This window comes from Pinus tabuliformis, chromosome X (genome assembly GCF_031772625.1).
Source record: "Pinus tabuliformis cultivar Carrire ecotype Pingquan chromosome X, CPIR1, whole genome shotgun sequence".
Taxonomy (NCBI): Eukaryota; Viridiplantae; Streptophyta; class Pinopsida; order Pinales; family Pinaceae; genus Pinus; species Pinus tabuliformis.
In genome coordinates this window covers 1,230,757,184-1,230,778,087 of record NC_142308.1, presented here as the reverse complement: position 1 = coordinate 1,230,778,087, position 20,904 = coordinate 1,230,757,184, and the positions used below count along the sequence as shown (strand labels likewise).

The following is a 20,904-nucleotide window of genomic DNA, read 5'->3' as shown; positions in this document are numbered from 1 at the left end:
TTAATTAAATCAAAACTTATTAATTTAATTTAATCTAATTAATTTAATTTAATTTAATTACATCCATTTTAATTAATTAATTAGATTCTAATAAAAATTTAATATAAAATAAATAGTCAATTAATTAAACTAAAATAATTATTAATAAAACAATAAATTAAAGATTATGAAATATAAATTAATTAATTAATTGATTGATTGATTAATTAGAAAACTAGGGCTAAATAATAAATAATAAATATGGTAAATAACAATAAATAAATAAATAAAAATTATGAATCAGATTAAACTAATTAATCAAACTATAAACTAATAAATTAAATTATAAACTAATAAATTAATCTTTGAATAAAATAATAATAAATTAAAATAAAATAAATAAAAAATCATACATATGAGTGTTGGCTTCCTTAAAAAAAAATAAAAATAAATAAAAATAAATAAATTAGGGATCTAGGTTTATTTCCCTGGTCGTTTGACTCTTCTCTCAATAAGCTTTCATTCATATTCTATTAGTCCTGATGATGGACCCTCTTTGGGGTTTGAAACGTCGACAGAATGAACACAAAACTGTGGATAATCCGGATCATACCATTGATCCAAATTGACCACTAGATCATTGATCATACAAAGCACTTTACTGTTTTGGAATCAAAGGGGTAAAGATATTTGTATGGTTTTGTTATCTGCAGTCCAAACTATTCCATCACAGATAATGGCATTAAGTTGTAAGATGCTCCTGAGTCAGGCATACAATTATGTAGTAGCATGTCATGAATTACCAAGGTGACTTAGAATGGAGGAGTGGAAGTGTCCTGCTCCTCCACATGGGGTCCAAACACAACCATAGGCCTCTCTTCATGAAGGTTAAGGCTCCCTTGCAAGGGGTAGTGGTGGGTGAACTCATAAACTAAGACACTTGAGATTTATACTGGGGTTGTTTCAATAATTTAGTTAAAGGGGCAACAGTCTTGACTTTCTCTAACTCTTTTTGGAGACTGAAGGTAGAGGGATTATTATCAATTTTTGCAGTCTTGATAGGTCCTTTGCCCTCATTGCATATTGGATTCATTGGTGGAGGATATTTCTCTGTTTTGGAAGCTCCAGACTCATTTGGAATGAGATGGGAAGATTCTTTCTTGGTTGGTGGGATGGGGTTGAGTGGTTTCTTCCCTTTATCTGCTGGCTTAGTGGAACTTAGATGAAGTTTCTTCATTCTAGTCTTTCCCCCTAGACCTTTTCCTAGATGAACTGAGATCATATTTCATGTGCAACTGGGCTTGCATGAAGTCAACAAACTATTTACAATAATTATCTATCTCATCATCATCTAGTGGGGCCTCCAAATCATCCCCTTCTCCTTCATGGGCTTCTATTTCATTTATTCCCTCTAAGAGAGAAGAGAACTAATTTTCTTGACCTTCTATAGTTTCTTCAATATTCTCTTTAGGAGCATCTTCTAGGTACAAAGGCGGCTGAATATATTGTTGATCCTTTCTCTCCCTTTGTAAGAGCTTGGAAGGTGGTATCTGATATTGATGATTAAAATATTTTTTAGGAATTGGTTGACTTTTTCGCGGGCGATTTTTGTTCTTGGACTCTAATTTTACTAGTTTGTTAGACAAAGTCCTTATCAACTTGTTCATTTCCTCTAACTTTTGTTCTTGAGTTTCCATTACATGGCCTGAAGAGATGGATTCTTCCTTTTCTCTCCTCCTGTCACCATATTCAACTTTCCCTTTCCCTTTCCACTTTCCAGTAGATGCAAAATGTGCTTCAACATCCAGGGAATTTGTTTGGATTTGGTCCACAGTACAAGAATTTATTTCTCTGAGGATAAACCCAAACTTTGGTTCAAAGTCTCCAGAAAAAACCGCTTTGGAAATAACCTGTGGTGTTTAATTTCAACAAGAGTACTATTATATAATTTATTAAATATCCTTAGAAATTCTAAAACATCTTCATTGTGTTTTTTCTTTATTAAAGTAAATTATGTAAGAATATAGCCATAATCCATTTTCTCCCCCCATTTCTGCATGAAAGCATTCTCCATTTCCTCCCATGTATTAATTGAATCATTTGGTAGATACTTGAACCATTTCCTAGCCTCTCCATACAAGAACTCAAAAAAGAGTCTTAGTACTACATCAAGATGTTCTACATTCAGATTCTCAGCAAATGGGTATAAAGTCTCTATATGTTTTTGGGATGAAATATCATCCTCTCTAGTGAACCTTGGCATATTTTTAAGGTAATATTGTGGCATACCATTCAGAGGTTGTGGCAAGTTAAGTGGAGTATATCTATTAAGTAGGAAACTAAGGACAACCATGTTTTGGAATGGAGGTGGTAGAATATTTACCATAGGGTTTGGTTGAGGTGTTGTATGGATTATGGTTGTACGGAGCCAAGATCTAGTGCTAGAAATGCTCTAAGTGGGACTATTTATGAGGATGTATTTGACTTCTTTTAGTTCTAGGTAGCTAGGGAATATGAGAGGAGGAAACTAACAGAAGCTTATTTAGATTTAACTTTGGAGGGACATGAGCCAAACAATTGGCAACATCCTTCTAAATATTCCAAATCTTTAAAGGAGGACTCGGAGAAATTTATCTCAGCTTTCTGAGAGATGGAAGTCAACACTTCAGGAAAAAACATTGTAGGAACTATATTAAGAGGGGTCATCTCTTTCCAAATTCTTATGGATATGATTCTTTTAGGGTCAAATACAAGAGGATTTTTTTGTTGAGAAGTGTTAGAGTGAGTATGAGGCCTTTTTAAAGCTAGGATGATGAAACATGAAATTAAACAGTGGAGTCGTAAAGGTGAGAGATCTTCGACCCACACCCCCTTATGCTCACCTGACCAAGGGGTATACAAATGTCGTACACAGGGAAAATATTATGATTCGTCCCCAAAAATGGTGCCAGAAGATGTTGTCGCTCCTAGAGACAACCCCTGGATTGGGGAGAGGTCAATGCCTAGGAAATCTTAGTGTCTGTTGAATATATTTCATTGTTGCTCAAAAGATAAATGTAAAATGATTTTAAATTCGGTTCAATTACCTTTCACAGAGGTAGATTCAGACATACACATAAACAATACTGATCATCCCATGAATAAATGTCCAAGTATGGTGGCCTACACACAATAAACGTAGCTCAATTTATTATTGCAATAATGATGGGAAGGAGAAAAATAAGGAAGGAATTCATAGAGGGTTGGACCAATCTAGAATCCTAAGCAGTAAATCTCAGTAGAATCATGAAAGAATAAGGAAATGAAGTGCAAAAATTATGGAACGAATTTTAAGGTTTCCAACTCAATATTTTCATAAATAATTTCTTCTACAATATAACATAGTAAATTTTCAATCTCACAAGTATAGTCTGCTATAGTATAACATAAGAAAATCCATGATTTATGAGTGAATTCATCAACTACAATTTACACAATTTCTGATGAAGAGAAACACGTATGTAGTGACATACAGAGGAAGAACACATACTACACATTCCTATGCTTAGAATCACCAGATATTCTTAATTAATCTTCAACGATGGAGTCCATATTACAAGATAAAATTGTTGAATTTGTATAAAAATTACCACCTCAGGAACAAGCAATTAAACCAAAACTTGGAACCTATCTCTGAAAATAGAATTTGGAATCATTGAAAAGACAAAATTCGAACCTCTGAGAACAAAATTTTGAAAGTCGTCTAATGAGTTTCTCCTTCCCTTTTATAGAGAGGGAGATCTCAAATAATAGTTACAAAATATCTCAAAATGGTCCAGTTGTCTAAACTACTAGTTGTTTGAGCGTGAGAATGTCCTCGTTGTCCTAATGATTGCATAAAAAAATTGATTCTTTTCTTGAAAATGGAAAATTAATAAAACATGGAAAACATGAGGTTTCATGATTAACACGAAAAAATATATCCAATGCCCATTCCTCTAATTTCCTCTGATCATGCCACCGTATTCCTCCATGGTTACCCATCAATTCACCTGTTTCTTCTCCCTTTAATAGCTTGAATCTCCCCCTTTCTGGAGATGGACGTGGTCAAGTGCGGTGGTGTTAGAGGTGCTTTGTAGCATATCTATCAACCCATCCATATTTCATACTCTATCTGGTACAATATTGGTCCTTATTGTATCGTAGCTCCTATTAAAAGAATGTTACGGAATCACAACATTTTGATGCTTCCAACTCCATTTTTCTTAGCTCCCTATTGCTTATTCACAATAGAACCACTAACTGTGCTCGGAGGCTTTCACACAATACTACGTTCGAGATCTCAAATCCCCCATGCATCATAACTTTACTTGCAAGAACACTACGAATTAAGAAGTCTCGATTGGATTTCAGCTCCTTGTTTCCCATAGCGCCCTTCTTGTTTTTCCTCCATGGGACCGGTGCTTGTGAAAATTGGTGTAGTGCTTAGGGGTCATGATATCAGAGCCTTCATCCATCCTAACTCACTTTAAAATAATATTATGAAATTGTAACATTCCCATGCTCTTAGCCCTCTTCTCTTTACCCTCTTATAGCAATTCCGCCATAGAACTGAGTGTTGTGACCAGTGGCTTAGCACTTGAGTGCTAAAGCCTTCAGACTCTTTTCAGGGGCCTATTTCCCTTTGTAATTGTGCTCTTCCTTTGGTTCTTTTGAATGCTTGCGATTGAGTGCCTCTCCCTGTTAGAGCTCCTTTCGTCGGAAGTTCATCAATTTGGAATTAAAAACAAAGTTCTGATGCCTCCTCCCTCCAATATTCTCTATAACACTTAGGTGCTTGGCCTTGTCTACACCCTTGGTTATTTTGGGTCCCCATTTCCATGTGGAAATCATATATTGGAAGCCCCTTCATTGGATCAAAACATTTTCAAACTAATATTTATATTCGAGTTTTGATAGCTCCAAACCTATGATATGTTGATGTCATCGTTGCCATGTGGTGCCTCTAGAGTGGTGACATGTGTCCTTAGGGCCAATCACCTATTTCTGTGTGTCCTCTTAAAGGAGAGAAAAAGGGTCCCCAGGGTCCTTGGTTTTGCGATGATTTCCTTTACATTCCCCCTTCTCGGCAACCTCGACACTTTTCAAAGAAGTTAAATTGTTAAGGAGCTACAAAACTCCAAGGTTATGATATCACTCTACTCCGAGGTCCAACTTTCTGATATCAGGCCCTAATATACCTTCCTTCCTGCTGCCTACTCTGATATTCTAATTTTGGGTCCCAATTAAATAAAATTTTGTAGCCCCTATGTTCAAACCTCCGGCATCCCGATATGTTGATCCTTCTCCGACATCAATCTCGTATGGTCAACCTTTCCCTTCTCATCCCGATATGTTGATCCTTCTCCAATATCGACCTCTAATGGTCGGCCTTTCCCTTCTCATTTCAGCTCTTGATTTTCAGCTCTTCCTTTAGATTTCAGACTTCACATTAGGGGACTTTTGAGGTCTAAAATGGGCCTAATAAGAAAAATGTAAAAAAAAAAAAAAAAAAAAAAAAATTATAAGAACCAATGAGATTCAAGATGAAGATGTTAGCCATGGGGGAGGATTCACCATTTTTGGAGTAAAAAATTAAAAATATTAAAAAATAATAAAACTATTTTTCAACTCGTATTTTTAACTTATATCCCTAATGTTTTACTCAAATTTCGAGAGGGAGTACTCATTGGATGCAAAATTTGATTCATCATCTAATGAGTATGGATGTTGAAAACTTTCGATGGACCCTGCTACACGAAAAATGAGAAATACATGAAAACACGTGATTGCAATTACATTTTTCATGTATTTCTCATTTTTCATATTGTAAGGTCCATAGAAAGTATGCAACATGGGGACTCCTTGGATGAGGAATCAAATTTTGCATCCAACAAGCATTTACGCTCAAAATTTGAGTAAACCCATAGGGAGATAAGTTGAAAATACGAGCTGAAAAAATAGTTTTTTCTTTTCTCCCTCTAAAATTTGATGATGTAATCTAATATTATTTTATTATTTCCACTATTATTTTATAATTTCCTTAGGATGCCCATTTTAGACCTAAAAAAGCCCCTAATGTATCTTCCTTTAGTCATCCAAGAATGCACCTGTCCTTCTCTACAATAGGGATGAAAAATAATACCATTTGACATAAATATAAGATGGTATAACATGTGACAACAACACTCACGAGAAAATTTAATATTTGAGCTTCTTCTTCGAGATACATTATATTAATATATTTTTTTCCATAGCCTAATTGTTATAATTTTTGAAGGTTTTTTTGGGCATATTTTCGACCAAATTGATTAAAAATATGGTAGGAATTTATTGTAATCACAAGTTTGATGTATGAACTCTGCACAATTTGAGTGTGCCAAGAAGGTTTTTTAGGATGGTGAATCCATTTATGCATACAAAAATAGATTTTAGATAACAACAAACATGATCTAAGAAAAAAAATTGTCAGATTCCAAGAAAAAACTCCAAAATGTATAATAGTTAGAATATTTCTAATTTTTGTCATCTAATCCCTTAAGTTCGAAAAAGTATAAAATAATACAGAAGGGATGAATTTTCGGTACTTTTAACGAGCCGAGCAAAACAAGCGCTCGATCTTTTTGTGTAATAATCCCTCAGGTCCAAAAAGATTAAAATCTAAAGGAGGGATAGCACTTCCGGTCACTTTAACGAGCTGGAGAGGCTAATGGCTCGGCAATCTTTTCATATTTTACGAGTCAGTTGAAAAGATCTTAAAGGAGACTCGTCTTTGAGGAACGAGTGATAAATTCGGGTAGCAGCTGATTCCAGGTAAGGTTTGGAATTTCCCAATCACGACAGTGTTACAAGGATGGCTAACAGGATCACTCTTCGCAGCTATTCCTAAAAAGGGGTAAACAATCAAGTGGAGGTGAATGATCGGCCAATACAGAGTGGAGGTGATGATGAGAACACGACCAAGGCTTTAAAGGCTGAAGTACTACATTCACGATGATTATTTACCTATTCATTTTTTAATGAGCTTAAACGCGGGAAGAAACACTTGCTCATGACTTATGTTTATTTTTTAACGAGCTTGAACTATGCGCTAAAACTGCTCGATTAATCCAGTCGCATAATAAGGATGTCTCATAAAAACGACATTATTTCAAAGCTTTGCCCCACATCCTTTATTTATGCAAGTTAGGAAATGACCAATCCAAAAAAAATATAAATGGTCACTCTTCGCTTGCATGCCAAAAGGTTTGCATGCCCCCAGGTATAGAGAAAAATTTCCAGGTTACCAAGAAAGTTTCATCCGCGTAGCGGATAAAATTCTTTCTCGGCGATGCCTATCGAAATAGGCAAAGGGGAGTGGTGTCACCCGGCATAACCTTAACGAAGGTATCTTATTCCAGTCTGTTCCCATTTTCCTGTAAGGACGGGTTCGCCAGATTAGTCATATATCCTTCGCGGAAATCAACCCTATACCCAAGGTTCTCTTGCCGAAGCAGACCAGGGTGCATGCCCCCTAGGTTTTAGTCATGTCCCCCGAATCACTCGCGCTCATCAGGTGGAAGGATTGGGGATTGATGAGACATTCCTTGTGTGAAAAGACCATTTAGGGATGGTATATGACTATTTGCTATGCGTGAACCAGGGAATGAAAGCTAGTCTACGAGCTTGACCACTCTTCCTTCGTGCGGAAAACACATTACTCTAAAGAGTGAGGAGAAAATGGCTCCCATGCAATAAATATAGTCTCGTCCAAGGAGTAGATTATAATCCAGGGGTCCTTGGACTACCATTACGTTCATGTGAACGGTTTTCCCTCTCAATGTTATGGGCACATTGGGAAGGATCCCTAACGGTCGACTGGTTCCTTTGTCAAAGCCTGTTATATTTCTCATCTCAGGCAAAAGCGATGGTGAACCAAGCGCTTTCCAAGTAGTTGAGGAAAGGATACTCACAGAATCCCCTTCATCTATGATGGTACCGGCCATGACCATTCTATATATTTGGGCAATGATTCGAAATGGTACACTAGCTGATAAACGGGGTCTGCCTAGTAGATTCCAGTTAAAGGAAACAACCAGGTTGCTTGGAGGTGGGACCGAATAGACGGCCGGGTATGACTCTGACAAACTTCCTTCCTGCGGTAAAGGAATGGGTAGACTACCCCCATGTTCATCGGAGTCTGTGCTTATGAAAAGAATTTGGACGGTGTCATCCTTATTCTCTTCGATGACTGTATCATTTGAAGATGGAACCTCTGAAGGCAAGACCGGGTCAACTGCCGCCTCGACCTTTTGACTTTCGTCTAGTGTGGATTCAGATGGTTCATCTTCAATGATAGATGCTTCGGCCGACCACAAGGGCGTGTCAGCCGGATTCTCAACTAGTGACGGACTCGGCAAGAGTTTCTTATATCCAGGAGGAAGCCGTAACGGTGAAACTGGACGATCGTCCAAAACTCTTTTAGCCTCATCTAAGAAGGGACAGCGGTGGACGGCATGATCGCCTTCACACAGTTTACGAGGAAATTTACATTTTCCTTTTTGTCCAGGGGCTTCACTTTCACTATTTGACGGTGTATTTTCAACATGATCACCAGAGGTTGACGACACCGGGTTGTGCAAACGAGGAGACCAGTCCCTTAAGATCCGAGGGATGCAAGGACAATCTCGATGATAGTGGTCTCCTTTTCAAATGACACATGGCGATTTAGGCCTGGTCGGTGCAGTGTGTGGATTTTCGCTAGACGATGCTTGGTTGCCCCTTTTTGCCTTTGGCTCCTTCTTCTTCTTCTCTTTCTTCTTCTTTTCCTTCTTCTTCTCAGGTACTTAATTTTTGGCTTTACCAGCTTCATCAAGCGAAGAGGAAGGAGGACAGGAAGAATTGGATGAAGTAGAGGGTTGGGGGGTAACTATGGAATCGTTTAGTTGCTGACTCGATTGTTCAGGAATCGCGGTGCTCTGAATGACGGAGGTTGAGAAGAGCCATACAGGAAAACCAATTGTCAATCCTGGAAGCGACAATGTGGCCATATGGGGTGCACCAACATCTCCCCAAGAGGAGAAGGGACTAGGATTTCCTCCAAGGGGAACTCCTTGGTTGGTGGACTCCATTTTTCTCAACTTAAGATCAACGTGGGAAAGGTGATGATTATTCCATTTAAAATAAAATTTAGACGCTTTGACACAACTTGTTTTTTCAATTTTAAAGAGTCGAGAAAAAACAAAAGATGACTCTAGTCGCCTTCAATTTTTAATGAGCATGAAGTGACAAGTGCTTAGATGGACCTTTTCTGTTAAGGAGTCTGAAAAGGAACGAAAGGGACTGCTCTGGAAATCTAGATAGAGGGATTACCAAACCAATCGCAAAACTGCATAATACATTTTACGGTACGGCAGTCAGTCTTCCCGAATGCTGTGTTCAGTGCATTGCGATCAATAGGGCGACAGACACGACTTCCTATGGATAAAGGATTAAGCCTATTGTGGTCTCCCAAAATATACTCGACGGTACGTGGGAGCACAAGTCCGTACTGGCACTTATCGTCTCAAAGTGGAGGAATCACCCAACCAACAGTGAAAGCAACAGTTACCAGGCTTTACGACGCCAGAATACGTCTCTAGCCTAGACTTCTAGATGTTGTGTGTTAGGTTCCAAAGCGTTTTTAGATTCATTAAATTTATTTTATGGTTGATCTTGCTTAAGAAATTTGCCTTTCAGGTTCACCGCGTGATGTAGATGTACAATTCCTAAAATGCAATCTAAGATGATAAACAGTCGTTTAATCTTCTTTTTGGCAAATGAAAATCCTAGCTACTAAGGAAAGAGAGATGGCGTTCTTTCAACAAAGAGCAAAGAGCACACACTATATGCACTGTCCTAAATCAAACCAACAAACAATCTAAATGCAAATGCACATGCATGTATTTGTTTTCAGCCTTCTTAATATGTGAATGATAAAAAGAAAGCTAATGCGCAAATCTGAATTATCTTTCAAAGTGACAATTACTAACAAGTTTCTTTTCAAGACAAAATGAGGACAATGACAACACTTTGTGATTTGGAATTGAAAACTTGCTTTCAACACTTAGAAAAACTACTAATTCAGATCAAATACAATAGTAACAGGATAATCGACTATCAAGAACAATTATATTCTCTTCTATGACTGAAAACGACACTTGCGACACTTTCAAATCAAGAAAGGATAGTACAATTATGCTACTTATTTGTAAAGGAGAATTGAAAATGACTCAAAAAATACATAAAAACATTTATAGTTCTTTGCATAATGGAGGCGGAATATCAGCAAGGAAAGGGGTTTCAAACAGAGGTGTACTGACTACAGGCAGCAAAACACCTGAATACATCTGAAAATGATGAACACAGAAACCAAAATTTAGGAACAAGGCCTTGTCTGATCAGCGCACCTGTTACACAGTGAAACTGAAATGCAACGCACCTACTACACTCGGGAAGTGCGCTGCATTTGAAGTTCACAGAACAGATAGTGTGCTGGACCAGGGACGAGACTTTGATGGGGTTCCGGATCACAGTTTGCAGTTCAGTTCAGGGATTTTGGCCGAGCAAGTGGTAATCAGTAAATCAATCACAGGGGTAGATCTAAGGAGGTTACTAGAGCCACCACAAGGGAAATTAGAGAGCTTGTAAATCAATTGTTTAATTCATAGACAAAACCCGGAGATTGACTGAAGCGGAATTTATCTACTTTGCATTTGCATAGAAAATGCAGTTCGAAGGCTACCTGGATCAACTTCAGGCTCCGTATGTAAGTTTATAAAGTAAACAAATGTAGATAAACAAACAATCTACTCGCTCCCCAATGGAGTTTCCATTTTGTTACCGGGAATAGTGTCTATGCAGAGCTGCTAATCCCACTAAGGCTAGTGGCTACCTTAGAAACAAACAAAGTAAAACTACTTTCGTTTCCCTTTATGAAAAATAGATGAGAGAAGAATAAAGGAGACCAACCTCTGTCTTGCGCTTGGTTCCTTGCTCGATTCCTCTCTCTTCCGATAGCCCTTTGCTACTTGCTTCCTTGTATACCCAGCTTCATAGAGTACCTGTAGAATCAAAGCAACATAGCACTATACGAGAACATAGATCTATTATCATAAACAATATAGGATCAGATGCAAATTGACCATACAAATTCATAAAACATAAATCATACAAGAGTATGGAGGAAAACTTGAATAGCTTTATTGATAATCAAGAAAGAGCCAAGAGAGTTACAACCAATTGTTTTGACCCAACATCACCCTCTCAGCAAGAAGCCCTTCTTCACCTCATGACAAGCTTAGATCACCCAACACTATGATATTGCACCAAGAAACCAGCATCACTTCCTCACAAGATACAAAATTCCAGCCTCCCGGATCTCTGGGATGAGGGATCCATATATAGATGTCTGCAAGGGAGGTGAGTTAGCTTTTCAGAGTTGATTAGTGTCTTCTCTCTGATAGTTCTTGATTCAACTTGGAGATTGATGATCTCTTACTCATCCCTGGTCAAATTCAAAGAGGCAAGTGTCACAGGAGAAGTTTCTGGAAGATTCCATGCTCCTCCACCTTGCAGATTGACCCTGCCATTTGTCACTTCTCGCCCATCGCACCCCATAGAAGGGCTTTTTGAAATGCATCGCACCTACGGTGTGTATTTAGGTGGGATGCAGCGCACTTTGCCTATGGAGCAGGTGAAATGGTCCAGTTTTGACCAGTTCTGAGTAGTTTTTCATGGAGAACTTCTGGGAGAAGATGTAATCAATTGACCTTGTTCCTTTAGGGGTTGGAACAACACTTTTAGGGACTTAAGAGCCCTTGGTTTATTGACATTTATGATTGGGGTTGCAGTGCCCAAAAATGTCTATAACAGATGGCCTTACCCTACCTCAAGTGTTCTTCTTTCTATATTCTCATGTTATTTATGGTAAATGTTTTGGTATATTTTGGTGTTTAGGGTTTATATTGGAAACTATATGGTGGCTTCTCTCTTATATCTTTGAATTTTACCACAAATGGCATTAAAGCTCTTTCTGGGGCATGAAGTGGGAGAATTTTGGGGTACAATGTGGGATAAACTTTTTTCTTTTGGTTGATTTGATACAAAAAAAGTGGATGAAAGTATTCAAATTGTTTTCTTAAACTTTTTGCACATAGCTTGGAAAATCCAATATGAGAACTTAATTCCTCTAAAAAAAATTAAAGTTCAAGAAGTGAAGCTATCAACAATTTAAAATTGATATATTTTTAGGGTTTTTTCATATGACGGCCACAATTTCATAGATTGGATATCTTTTGATAGAGAACATATGTTTTAGTAAAAATGATGTTAAAAAATCTAGAGAAGTTGTGGCATTTTATAACTGAGTCATAATAGCCAATCAATAAATTATAACTAAAGTTATGATCATTTTACATTTTTTGCCTCGAACCTTAACTATGTAATGTAGAAATTAATGTGTAGATATGAAACTGCTCATGTAATTTACCAAAACACGAGACTCAAATCTACTCTACTCATATGTGGAATTCAATTCACGATTGAGAAGACAAATCATAAACATGCATCAAGATTTATCACACATGCATAGAGATTTATCTAGGGGAAAGAAACTGCTTAAAACCTCTTCCTATATGTACTGCATTAATCAAAGAATAGAGATGAAATACAATGCTTGTTCAAGCTTGAGCACAACTTGCAACTGTATAGTCTATCCCTCTACCTGATTGACTAACATTGGTCAACACTTAGCCAATTTTCAAGCCCTCCAAGCTCCCATTTCCTTGCATTGTTACTTGAGGAATTAGGCCCCTATTAGTTAAGAAATTCCTCAATTGGAATTGTGCAATCCATATAGGATCATCCTCTGACTGCATGCACCACCTGTACACTTCAGAGGAGTCTACAATTGATAGTACACTGCCTTGGAATCTCCATCTCAACTGGGTAACTTGAATTCTCTACATGCATCAATTATTTTGGGTTGATTGATTAGTTAACTGGTTGATCACTAAGTGAGTTGAAGTTACACTTCCACACTTGGACCTTCCACTAGTTCCTCTAATAGTTAGAACTAGTTTAACTGACCATAACTTAATTTAATTGAAATAGATTGCTAGAAATTAGAAATCAATCATACTGAACTAAACTCAAGCTTCCCCAACTCGAATTAACTAAGTTAACTGAGTGACAAGTGCCATGTCACCTCAGTTAACTACCTCCAAGATTTCTGCAGAAATAGAAATTCAAATTTTCTCTAGTTTGACCAAGGCAAAGTCAAAATGAGAATTTCTGGCTACATTTTCAACATGTAAAAGGAGCTCTATTGAAAAGTAGGTGATTCTCTTTGAAACCCTAGTTTTATTTTTGACAATATGTATTTTGATGGCAAAGATGATGGTCCTAGTAGAAGAATACATAAAATCGATGAAGTTTGAAAATTCACTAACATGGAAATTATGGATATATTTGAATTTAAAAAATGATGTGGAAAAATGATGGAAGTTGTTTCACTACATCTAGAAGGATTTTCTTTTAAATATCAAATTTGAAAAATTATGTTTAGATAAATGGGCTCATGTTGTAGAGAAGGATAAGAAGATAACTAAGGATTTACTTTCATATTACAAATTAATATTACATGTTTATGTATTATTCAACAACAAAAGGTTGTTTTTTTTCTTAATCCCAATTGCAAACATAATTTCATCAATATTAACTTGGCTGAAGGACTGTAAGTTCCCACAAAGAATATCCAAAGCACATAGGTTAAGGGTGAAAATGTTCAAAAATTTAATATTTAGATAATTCCATTGACAAATACGTGTTGTGTTTAGATTTTTTTTTTTGTTATTGTGGATGTTGTAGATATTGTTTTGGGACATCCTTGGATGGACTTAATTGGTATAGTTAACATGATTGTGTAAAAGAAGTTTTTGAAACTTTGGTACAAGAAAAAGAAAATAACCTTGTAGAATATTTCTCTTACCAAGCAAGATGGGCCTAAACGAGCACCTAAGTAAGTCCTTGTAGGGAAACACATTATAGTACCTAATGACACATCAAGTGAAGAGTCTAAGGTCAAACTAGGAGAAGTACATGTAGAAGCACTTGAAGAAAGACCCTAGAAAAGGATGAAACATGAAGGAGAAGCTAAAGAACTAAATGTCTCAAAGAAATCATATATTGAAGAGTCAAAGAAAGAAAGGTCTTTCTATATGTGATTTACGCCGAAGCTCTTCTTATAAGTACTAATAGCTTATATTGTTGTATATCACCATGTATACCACATAGAGAAACAATAATTGTAAAGGCAAAGGCATGAACATTATTAAACTCACTATGGATCAATGTGGAACCATAGAAGAAACCAAGATGGAGGCAAATGAAGGACTAAAAGAAATATGTGGAGATGTCAAAGTAGCACAATGAAGACATGTATCCTAAGAAGAAATTAGAATCTAGATCAATGAAAGACTACAATTGGACCACATGTCTACATTTCATTAGTGCATTATACTATTTCACTACATTGCTTAATAAGTCATATTATATGGCGTCTTTCCATGTTTTGAGTGAAATAAGCCAAGGGGGATGGAATGTAATGCACTTATGGAGGATTATATGGGATACCTAACGAGGTATCTAAGGGGATAATGAATATAATGTGACCATAGCAAGGAAATAGACCCACTATGTAATTAAAAGGAAATAATATAATATTAAGGGGTATTTGGCATAAGCTCCTAGGAGTACTCATGAAAAAGTATAATATACATGAGTATCGTTGTATTAGATGTGGTTGAATTGTATTGTCTTGTATCATGGATGACTTGTAGATTGATTCCTTCCATAAGGAGTATTTGATGGTGTTATCCTACCTCAAGCACTCTGATCTCTATATTCTTGTGTTGTTTATGGTGAATGTTTTGGTATATTTTGGTGTTTAGTATTTATCTTGGAAGTTGTATGGTAAATTCTCTCTTATATCTTTGAAGCTTTACTATATTTATAAAGCATGATAGTGATTTCTAGTAGTGTGGACTCTAGATAATATTTGTTTAGTGATATGATCCCAAGGAGGGATATATGGGGTTAAATTCATATTTAAAGAGGTAAATGCATATGTAATTTAGGTGTTAGCATAATAAAAGTTCCGTAGTGCAATGAGTGAGAACATGTATATATAGGGGTCAATGTAATTATTATTGACATAAACATATGAACACATGTGCAATGAATGAGAATAATGATACACATAGATCAATGTACCTACATGTGTAATGAATAAGATATATATATATATATATATATATATATATATATATATATAATGATTTTGATATCTGAACATATTGAATTTATTTGAAGGAGGTTCTCTTATTTCATAAGAAATGATTTTGTAATGTGTATCTCTTTTTTATTTTGGAGTTGTGTTCAACCACATCTTGTGTACATTATATGTAGTTTGGTTTATTGAGCTATTTTAAGCATTTGGCACATAATGTTTAACCTTAATTGTTATTGGTTAAAAGTTTGAGCAAATACATATAGTTATATTTATCAAGCATATATGTTCTAAAACAAGGGTTACACATAAGATATTTATTAGGCATATATGTTCTCATATATTGACAACTTATGGATTATAAGAACATGTCCATTAAATAGTTGGCTTGTAGGAGTGCTATGCACTTATAAAACATTATTGTGACTAGTAATAATTTGGACTCTTAGTAACATGTTTTTACAAGCTGACTTACCCTTGATTAGTATTGATTAAAGATTTGGCTAGGTATTAATAATTTTGTTTACTAACATACCACTATTATAGGTGAATCGAGACATTGAAGTAAATAGGGGGAGAAATACTCTCAAGTTGGGATGGAAGAAGGAGTTCATTTTCAAATCATTGGGTTAGTTGCAATCAAAGTTCTTGTCCTTTTCCTTCTGCAAAAATCTCATACTAAACTAATGTGAATAACTTTCTAGAAATGAGGGTTCTATTTAGTTTCTGATTTATATGACATTGACATTGAGCTAGGATGAATGAAGACCATGACTGGGGATACCCAGAGCCCACAAACTCAACATTTCAACGATTACTATCTTTGTAGTTAACCATTAAGAGAGAGAACTTTATGGCGAGGGGGGATCATTTTGCAACAACTATTTGTTATCCAATATATTGTGCATAGACACATTTCAGCATGATGATATTTTTTGAGGTATATGACAACCTTATATATGCCTTTAACATAATGAGGCATTTTCGCTCTCACCATAACTTAAAAATTCCTTTGGTAACTTATGAAATATGATATTTTTTTAGCATTGACTTGGCTTATAGTGATCCCCATGGCTATGTATGAACCATTGTCATGGCTTCTATTAGTTTCAACTCTTGGTAAAATTTGCTTATAAGGATGATAACCTTTGATTACTATTGATGAAAGATATAACCTTATTTATCATGCATCTATATTCTCACCATAGATTAGAGTCTTTTTGTTGGCAACTGAGACAATGTAAAAACTTGTCTACTAACAATTTAGTTATAGTGCTGCCCATCAATACTCATGAACCTTTGGGTAGCTTTTAGTAGTGTGGACTTCGGGGATGTTTTCTTTACGACATGAAAAGTGAAATAATAAATTGCTTCTACTTACCCTAGAGAAGAGGAGGAAAAAGAGGGGTCTATGTTCTCCAAAAGTAATGTAAAATAAACTCCCAATGTAAGAAAGTGAGTTTGAATTTTGCAATATGAAATCTTGAAAATTTTGAGGCTCTTTCCAAATAGCCATGTATCTTTTTTAGTTCCTATGTGTATCTACATAAATTAAACAAGTCCACTACCTCCAAAACTAACTAATTTGATTACATCTACTTCAAAGAATTATATTTTAATATAAAATGTAAGTATCTTTTATTTTTATAAAATATTATGAAAACGTGATCCTATCACACAAAATATTTTGAAGTAATAATACTTTGATGTAATTTGATTGTTAAAATCTATAAATATTACATGAAAAGTGAAATAATAGTTTGCTTCTAATTATCCTAGAGAAAAAGAGGAAAAAGAAGGGTCTATGTTCTCCAAAAGTAATGTAAAATAAATTCCCAATGTAAGAAAATGAGTTTGCATTTTACAATGTGAAATCTTGAAAAATAAATTCCCAATGTAAAAAAATGAGTTTACATTTTACAATGTGAAATCTTGAAAATTTAAGGAGTTTGCATTTTTTTTTTTTTTTTTTACCACATGGTGAATCGGTAATTGCCTGCCCTAATCTAGGAGAGACCCAGGATCAAACCTCATTGCTGCCACTATAACACCAAGAGCATAACCAATCACCTGCAAATCAGTTATGCTAAGTTCCTATGATTTTAGCAAGAGCAGACTCAACGGGAAAGGGGAATCCGCCCCTCTATCTGCCACCACAGCAGGCTAATGTACAATGTGAAATCTTGAAAATTTAAGGCTCTCCGCAAATAGCCATGTATCTTTAGTAGTTCCTATATGTGTCTACATAAATTAAACAAGTACAATACCCCTAAAACTAACTAATTTGATTACACCTACACCAAAAAATTAAATATTAATATAAAATATAAGCATCTCTTATTTTTATAAAAATATTATGAAAAAGTGATCATATCACATAAAGTATTTTGATGTAATTTGATTGTTAAAATGTACATATATTTAACAATTATAAAAAATATACCTATTATAAAAATGATAGAATAATCCAATATCCATGTCAAGTTATGTTTCAAATGCCATTAGAGATGATATTAATAATGTTATATTTCAACTCCCAGAGATAACATTGATGATATTATCTAAGATAGATGATATTAATAATGTTATATTTCAACTCCCAGAGATAACATTTGATGATATTATCTAAGATGATGCCTCTTGAAAAGTAAGACAAAATTATTAAAAGGCTACTAAATGATCGACTAAGTGATTAGTACAATAAAACGTTATTACTCTTAATAAAATTCAAATATAAAAGAGAGACATTTTGGCCTTTTATCTTGGCAAACAACAAAATGATGAACTAAAAATTGGCACAACGAAATGCTATCTCCTTTTAACTTCTTATCTTCAATAACAACAAAATGATTTAACTTCTTATCTTCAATAACAACAAAATGATTGTCTAAAGATTGACCCAATAAAATGCTATGTCCTTTGGCTCCTTATCTTCACCGACAGCAAGCCTCACCAAAACGAGCCAGAAGATTTGACAAGTCTTTACTCTTAGGCCATAGACAGGGTTTTTGGGTCTCTCCGACAGCTCGTGTGGAGATTCATGATGGTTTTAGGACACCACTGCGCAAAAGTCTCCACTATATCTAAAACAAATCCTTCACCAAACATTTCCAATTGCCTTGGATCCGACGGCCCAGGCCTAGGGAATCGTTGTGAAGCGAGATGCCTATCACCACGCACACATAGGAAGCGTGCACATTGCTTCACGGACAATACGTTTGTCCTATGTGCTATTTTTTAATCCTGAAATTTGCAAAATCAACCTGAGCATTGAAGCCCCACACGCGTAGCAACAGCATTCACAGGGGTCTGGTCACGGACGACGATAAGAGGGGTGGTTCAGTGCAACTAGCTCGACACTTATGAAGGCTCGTAGTAGTTATTATAATTAATAAAAGGACGGGACGGATCGAATGTAAGGACTCAAGCTACATATACAGATATTTTTTTTGTTCTAGTTTACCAGAAGGAGAGCTGGGGGAGCTGTGGGATCTTGAAACCCAGCTGAGAAAGGTACCTTGCAGTTTGTATATTGCAGGAGAGTCATGGAAGCTGTGTCTCAAATGTGGGTTGCTATGGTAAGCTGGTTCACGCCCACAATGCTGTTTTTGTTGTTGAATGCTGTGATTGGAACCATTGTTATTACTTCTGGAATGCGTCAGAGTAATAACACCAGCAACAAGGACTTGAGAAGAAACCCATCTCTGTTATCGAGACTGAGCAGCTTTAGTTTATCCAGAGGTAAGGTTGAGGAGGTAGTTGAATTTGAAAACAGGGCAGAAGAAATAGGGAAAATGCCAGATAATGTTGTATCGGAAGAAGAGAAAATGCCGGATAATCTTGTATCAGAGGAAGAGAAAATGCCAGATAATGTTATGGTTGAAGAAGAAAAAATACTGGTGAAAATGGCAGAGGAAAGGAAACCCAAAGTGGAGGCTAAGAACAGTGGGGCTTCCCAGAAAACCCAAAAGAAAAAAATAGCTAATGGGTTGGGAAGAAGCAAATCTGACACACCCCCTAATGGAGATCTCCGTCCTCCTCCTCTGCCACAGAAGCTCAAGAAATCGGGGACTTTTGAGTCCCCTTTCAGTCATTTTGACAGCCAGGCCCTTACAGTCTTGGAAACTACCTCTGAAGTTGTGCACACTGTGGATTCTGATGACAATGGCCCTGAAGATACCGAAGAAGTGAATGCCAAGGCCGACGACTTCATCAACAAGTTCAAGCAGCAGCTCAAGTTGCAGCGGCTTGAGTCCATCATGCGCTACAAGGAGATGATCAACCGGGGCAAATAGTATGCCCAGATGCATTGCATTGCATTGCACTGCACTGCATTTGCATTTGCCTTACAGGTTTTTTAACTCTCTTTTTAATGTTTTGGGCATTTTTGTTTCCTGGAAAAAAAATTAGAACTGGTATACTGTCTCTGAAATTTCAGATTTACAGGAGCTTTTGATTCAAGTCGCTTAGATTCCAGTTGGCATGCTCCTATGAATCCTCGCTTTTCTGTTCTCTTTTTATGTAAAAAAATTATCGGATCTTTCACGGCTTAGATCTCTCTGCTACGTTATATTTTTCGAACACTTGAACGTTATATTTTTATTAATAACAAAGTGGATGTTGTAATTCATATTTCTGTAATGATAAGTTTCTTGTCTCAGTGTTTTTACTTTCATTATGTTGACAGGTTAGTTACCCAGATGCGAAGCCAAAAAAAAATGAACACATGGTTACTGATATAAGCTTACTGTTATGTTTTGTCATGGTAATATAAACCTAGGCGTTCATATTTTTCACTGAAGTTAAAATCCCCAAATCCCTGTTTGTATTGCTGTTGCGTTGGTATTTTCCATTAAAGCTCAAAGCCCAGATCCATGTTTCTAGTGGGTGTTGTTCTCAGGTTGTTACCCAGATGCAAAGCGAAAATATGCCACATTTCTGCTAATAAAGCTTGCTGTTGGGTTTTTGTTATGATAACAAAAATTTGGGAGTTTTATTTTTAACTAAAGTTCAAATCCCTCAAACACGTGTTGCCACTGGTTGTTGGCCCCCATTGAGCTGTCCAGCCTACTTAGGGAGGGGTATGCCACTGGAGCCTATTTTAATTAGTATATACTGGCTACCTCCAATAGAATCTTAGAAGAGGATAACACTTAACTATAATAGTAATAAGAAGCAGCAGCTTGCAGGTCCGGTCCTATTATTAGCTCTCACCAGGCTTCAATTTTCAGAAGACGTGGCCTGATGCCTTACTTGCAAAAGGGCCATTGGATGCAGTTCAGTGTGGATGTAAATGAGCCTCTTGAGAAAAAGAGAAGCATCTTAAACCAGATAATTACATATTTCCTCTTTAAAAGTTCTTTGAGAGTCTTGTAAACTGGCTACATTTCATTGTAAAGCTGAAATGTAACGCTTCAAGCAAGCAGAATCTTGATCTCTTTTCGAAGCATCTTAAATTCTACACATTGGCTCCATCAGAGTCTACTTGATTAGTTGGGACATTTGTCCAAGTTGTAAGGCTCCACCAGAGTCTCCTTGATTAGTTGAGACAATTGTCATGTTGTAAGGCTCCATCAGAGTCTCCTTGATTAGGTAAGGTC

The 20,904-nt window shown here is 36.2% G+C and overlaps 1 protein-coding gene across 1 annotated transcript; it reads left to right on the top strand.

Moving 5' to 3' along the window:
• Nucleotides 1-18,417: 18,417 nt before the first annotated feature.
• On the top strand, nucleotides 18,418-19,934 carry LOC149144390 (uncharacterized). Its single transcript, XM_089449290.1, has one exon. The coding sequence runs from the start codon at nucleotides 18,850-18,852 to the stop codon at nucleotides 19,597-19,599; it is 750 nt and encodes a 249-aa protein (XP_089305416.1). The 5' UTR covers nucleotides 18,418-18,849; the 3' UTR covers nucleotides 19,600-19,934.
• The last annotated feature ends 970 nt before the right edge of the window (nucleotides 19,935-20,904 follow it).

What these genes read in the sequence shown, in the direction of transcription:
- LOC149144390 (XM_089449290.1), top strand. Translation starts at nt 18,850, where the DNA reads ATGGAAGCTGTGTCTCAAATGTGGGTTGCTATGGTAAGCTGGTTCACG.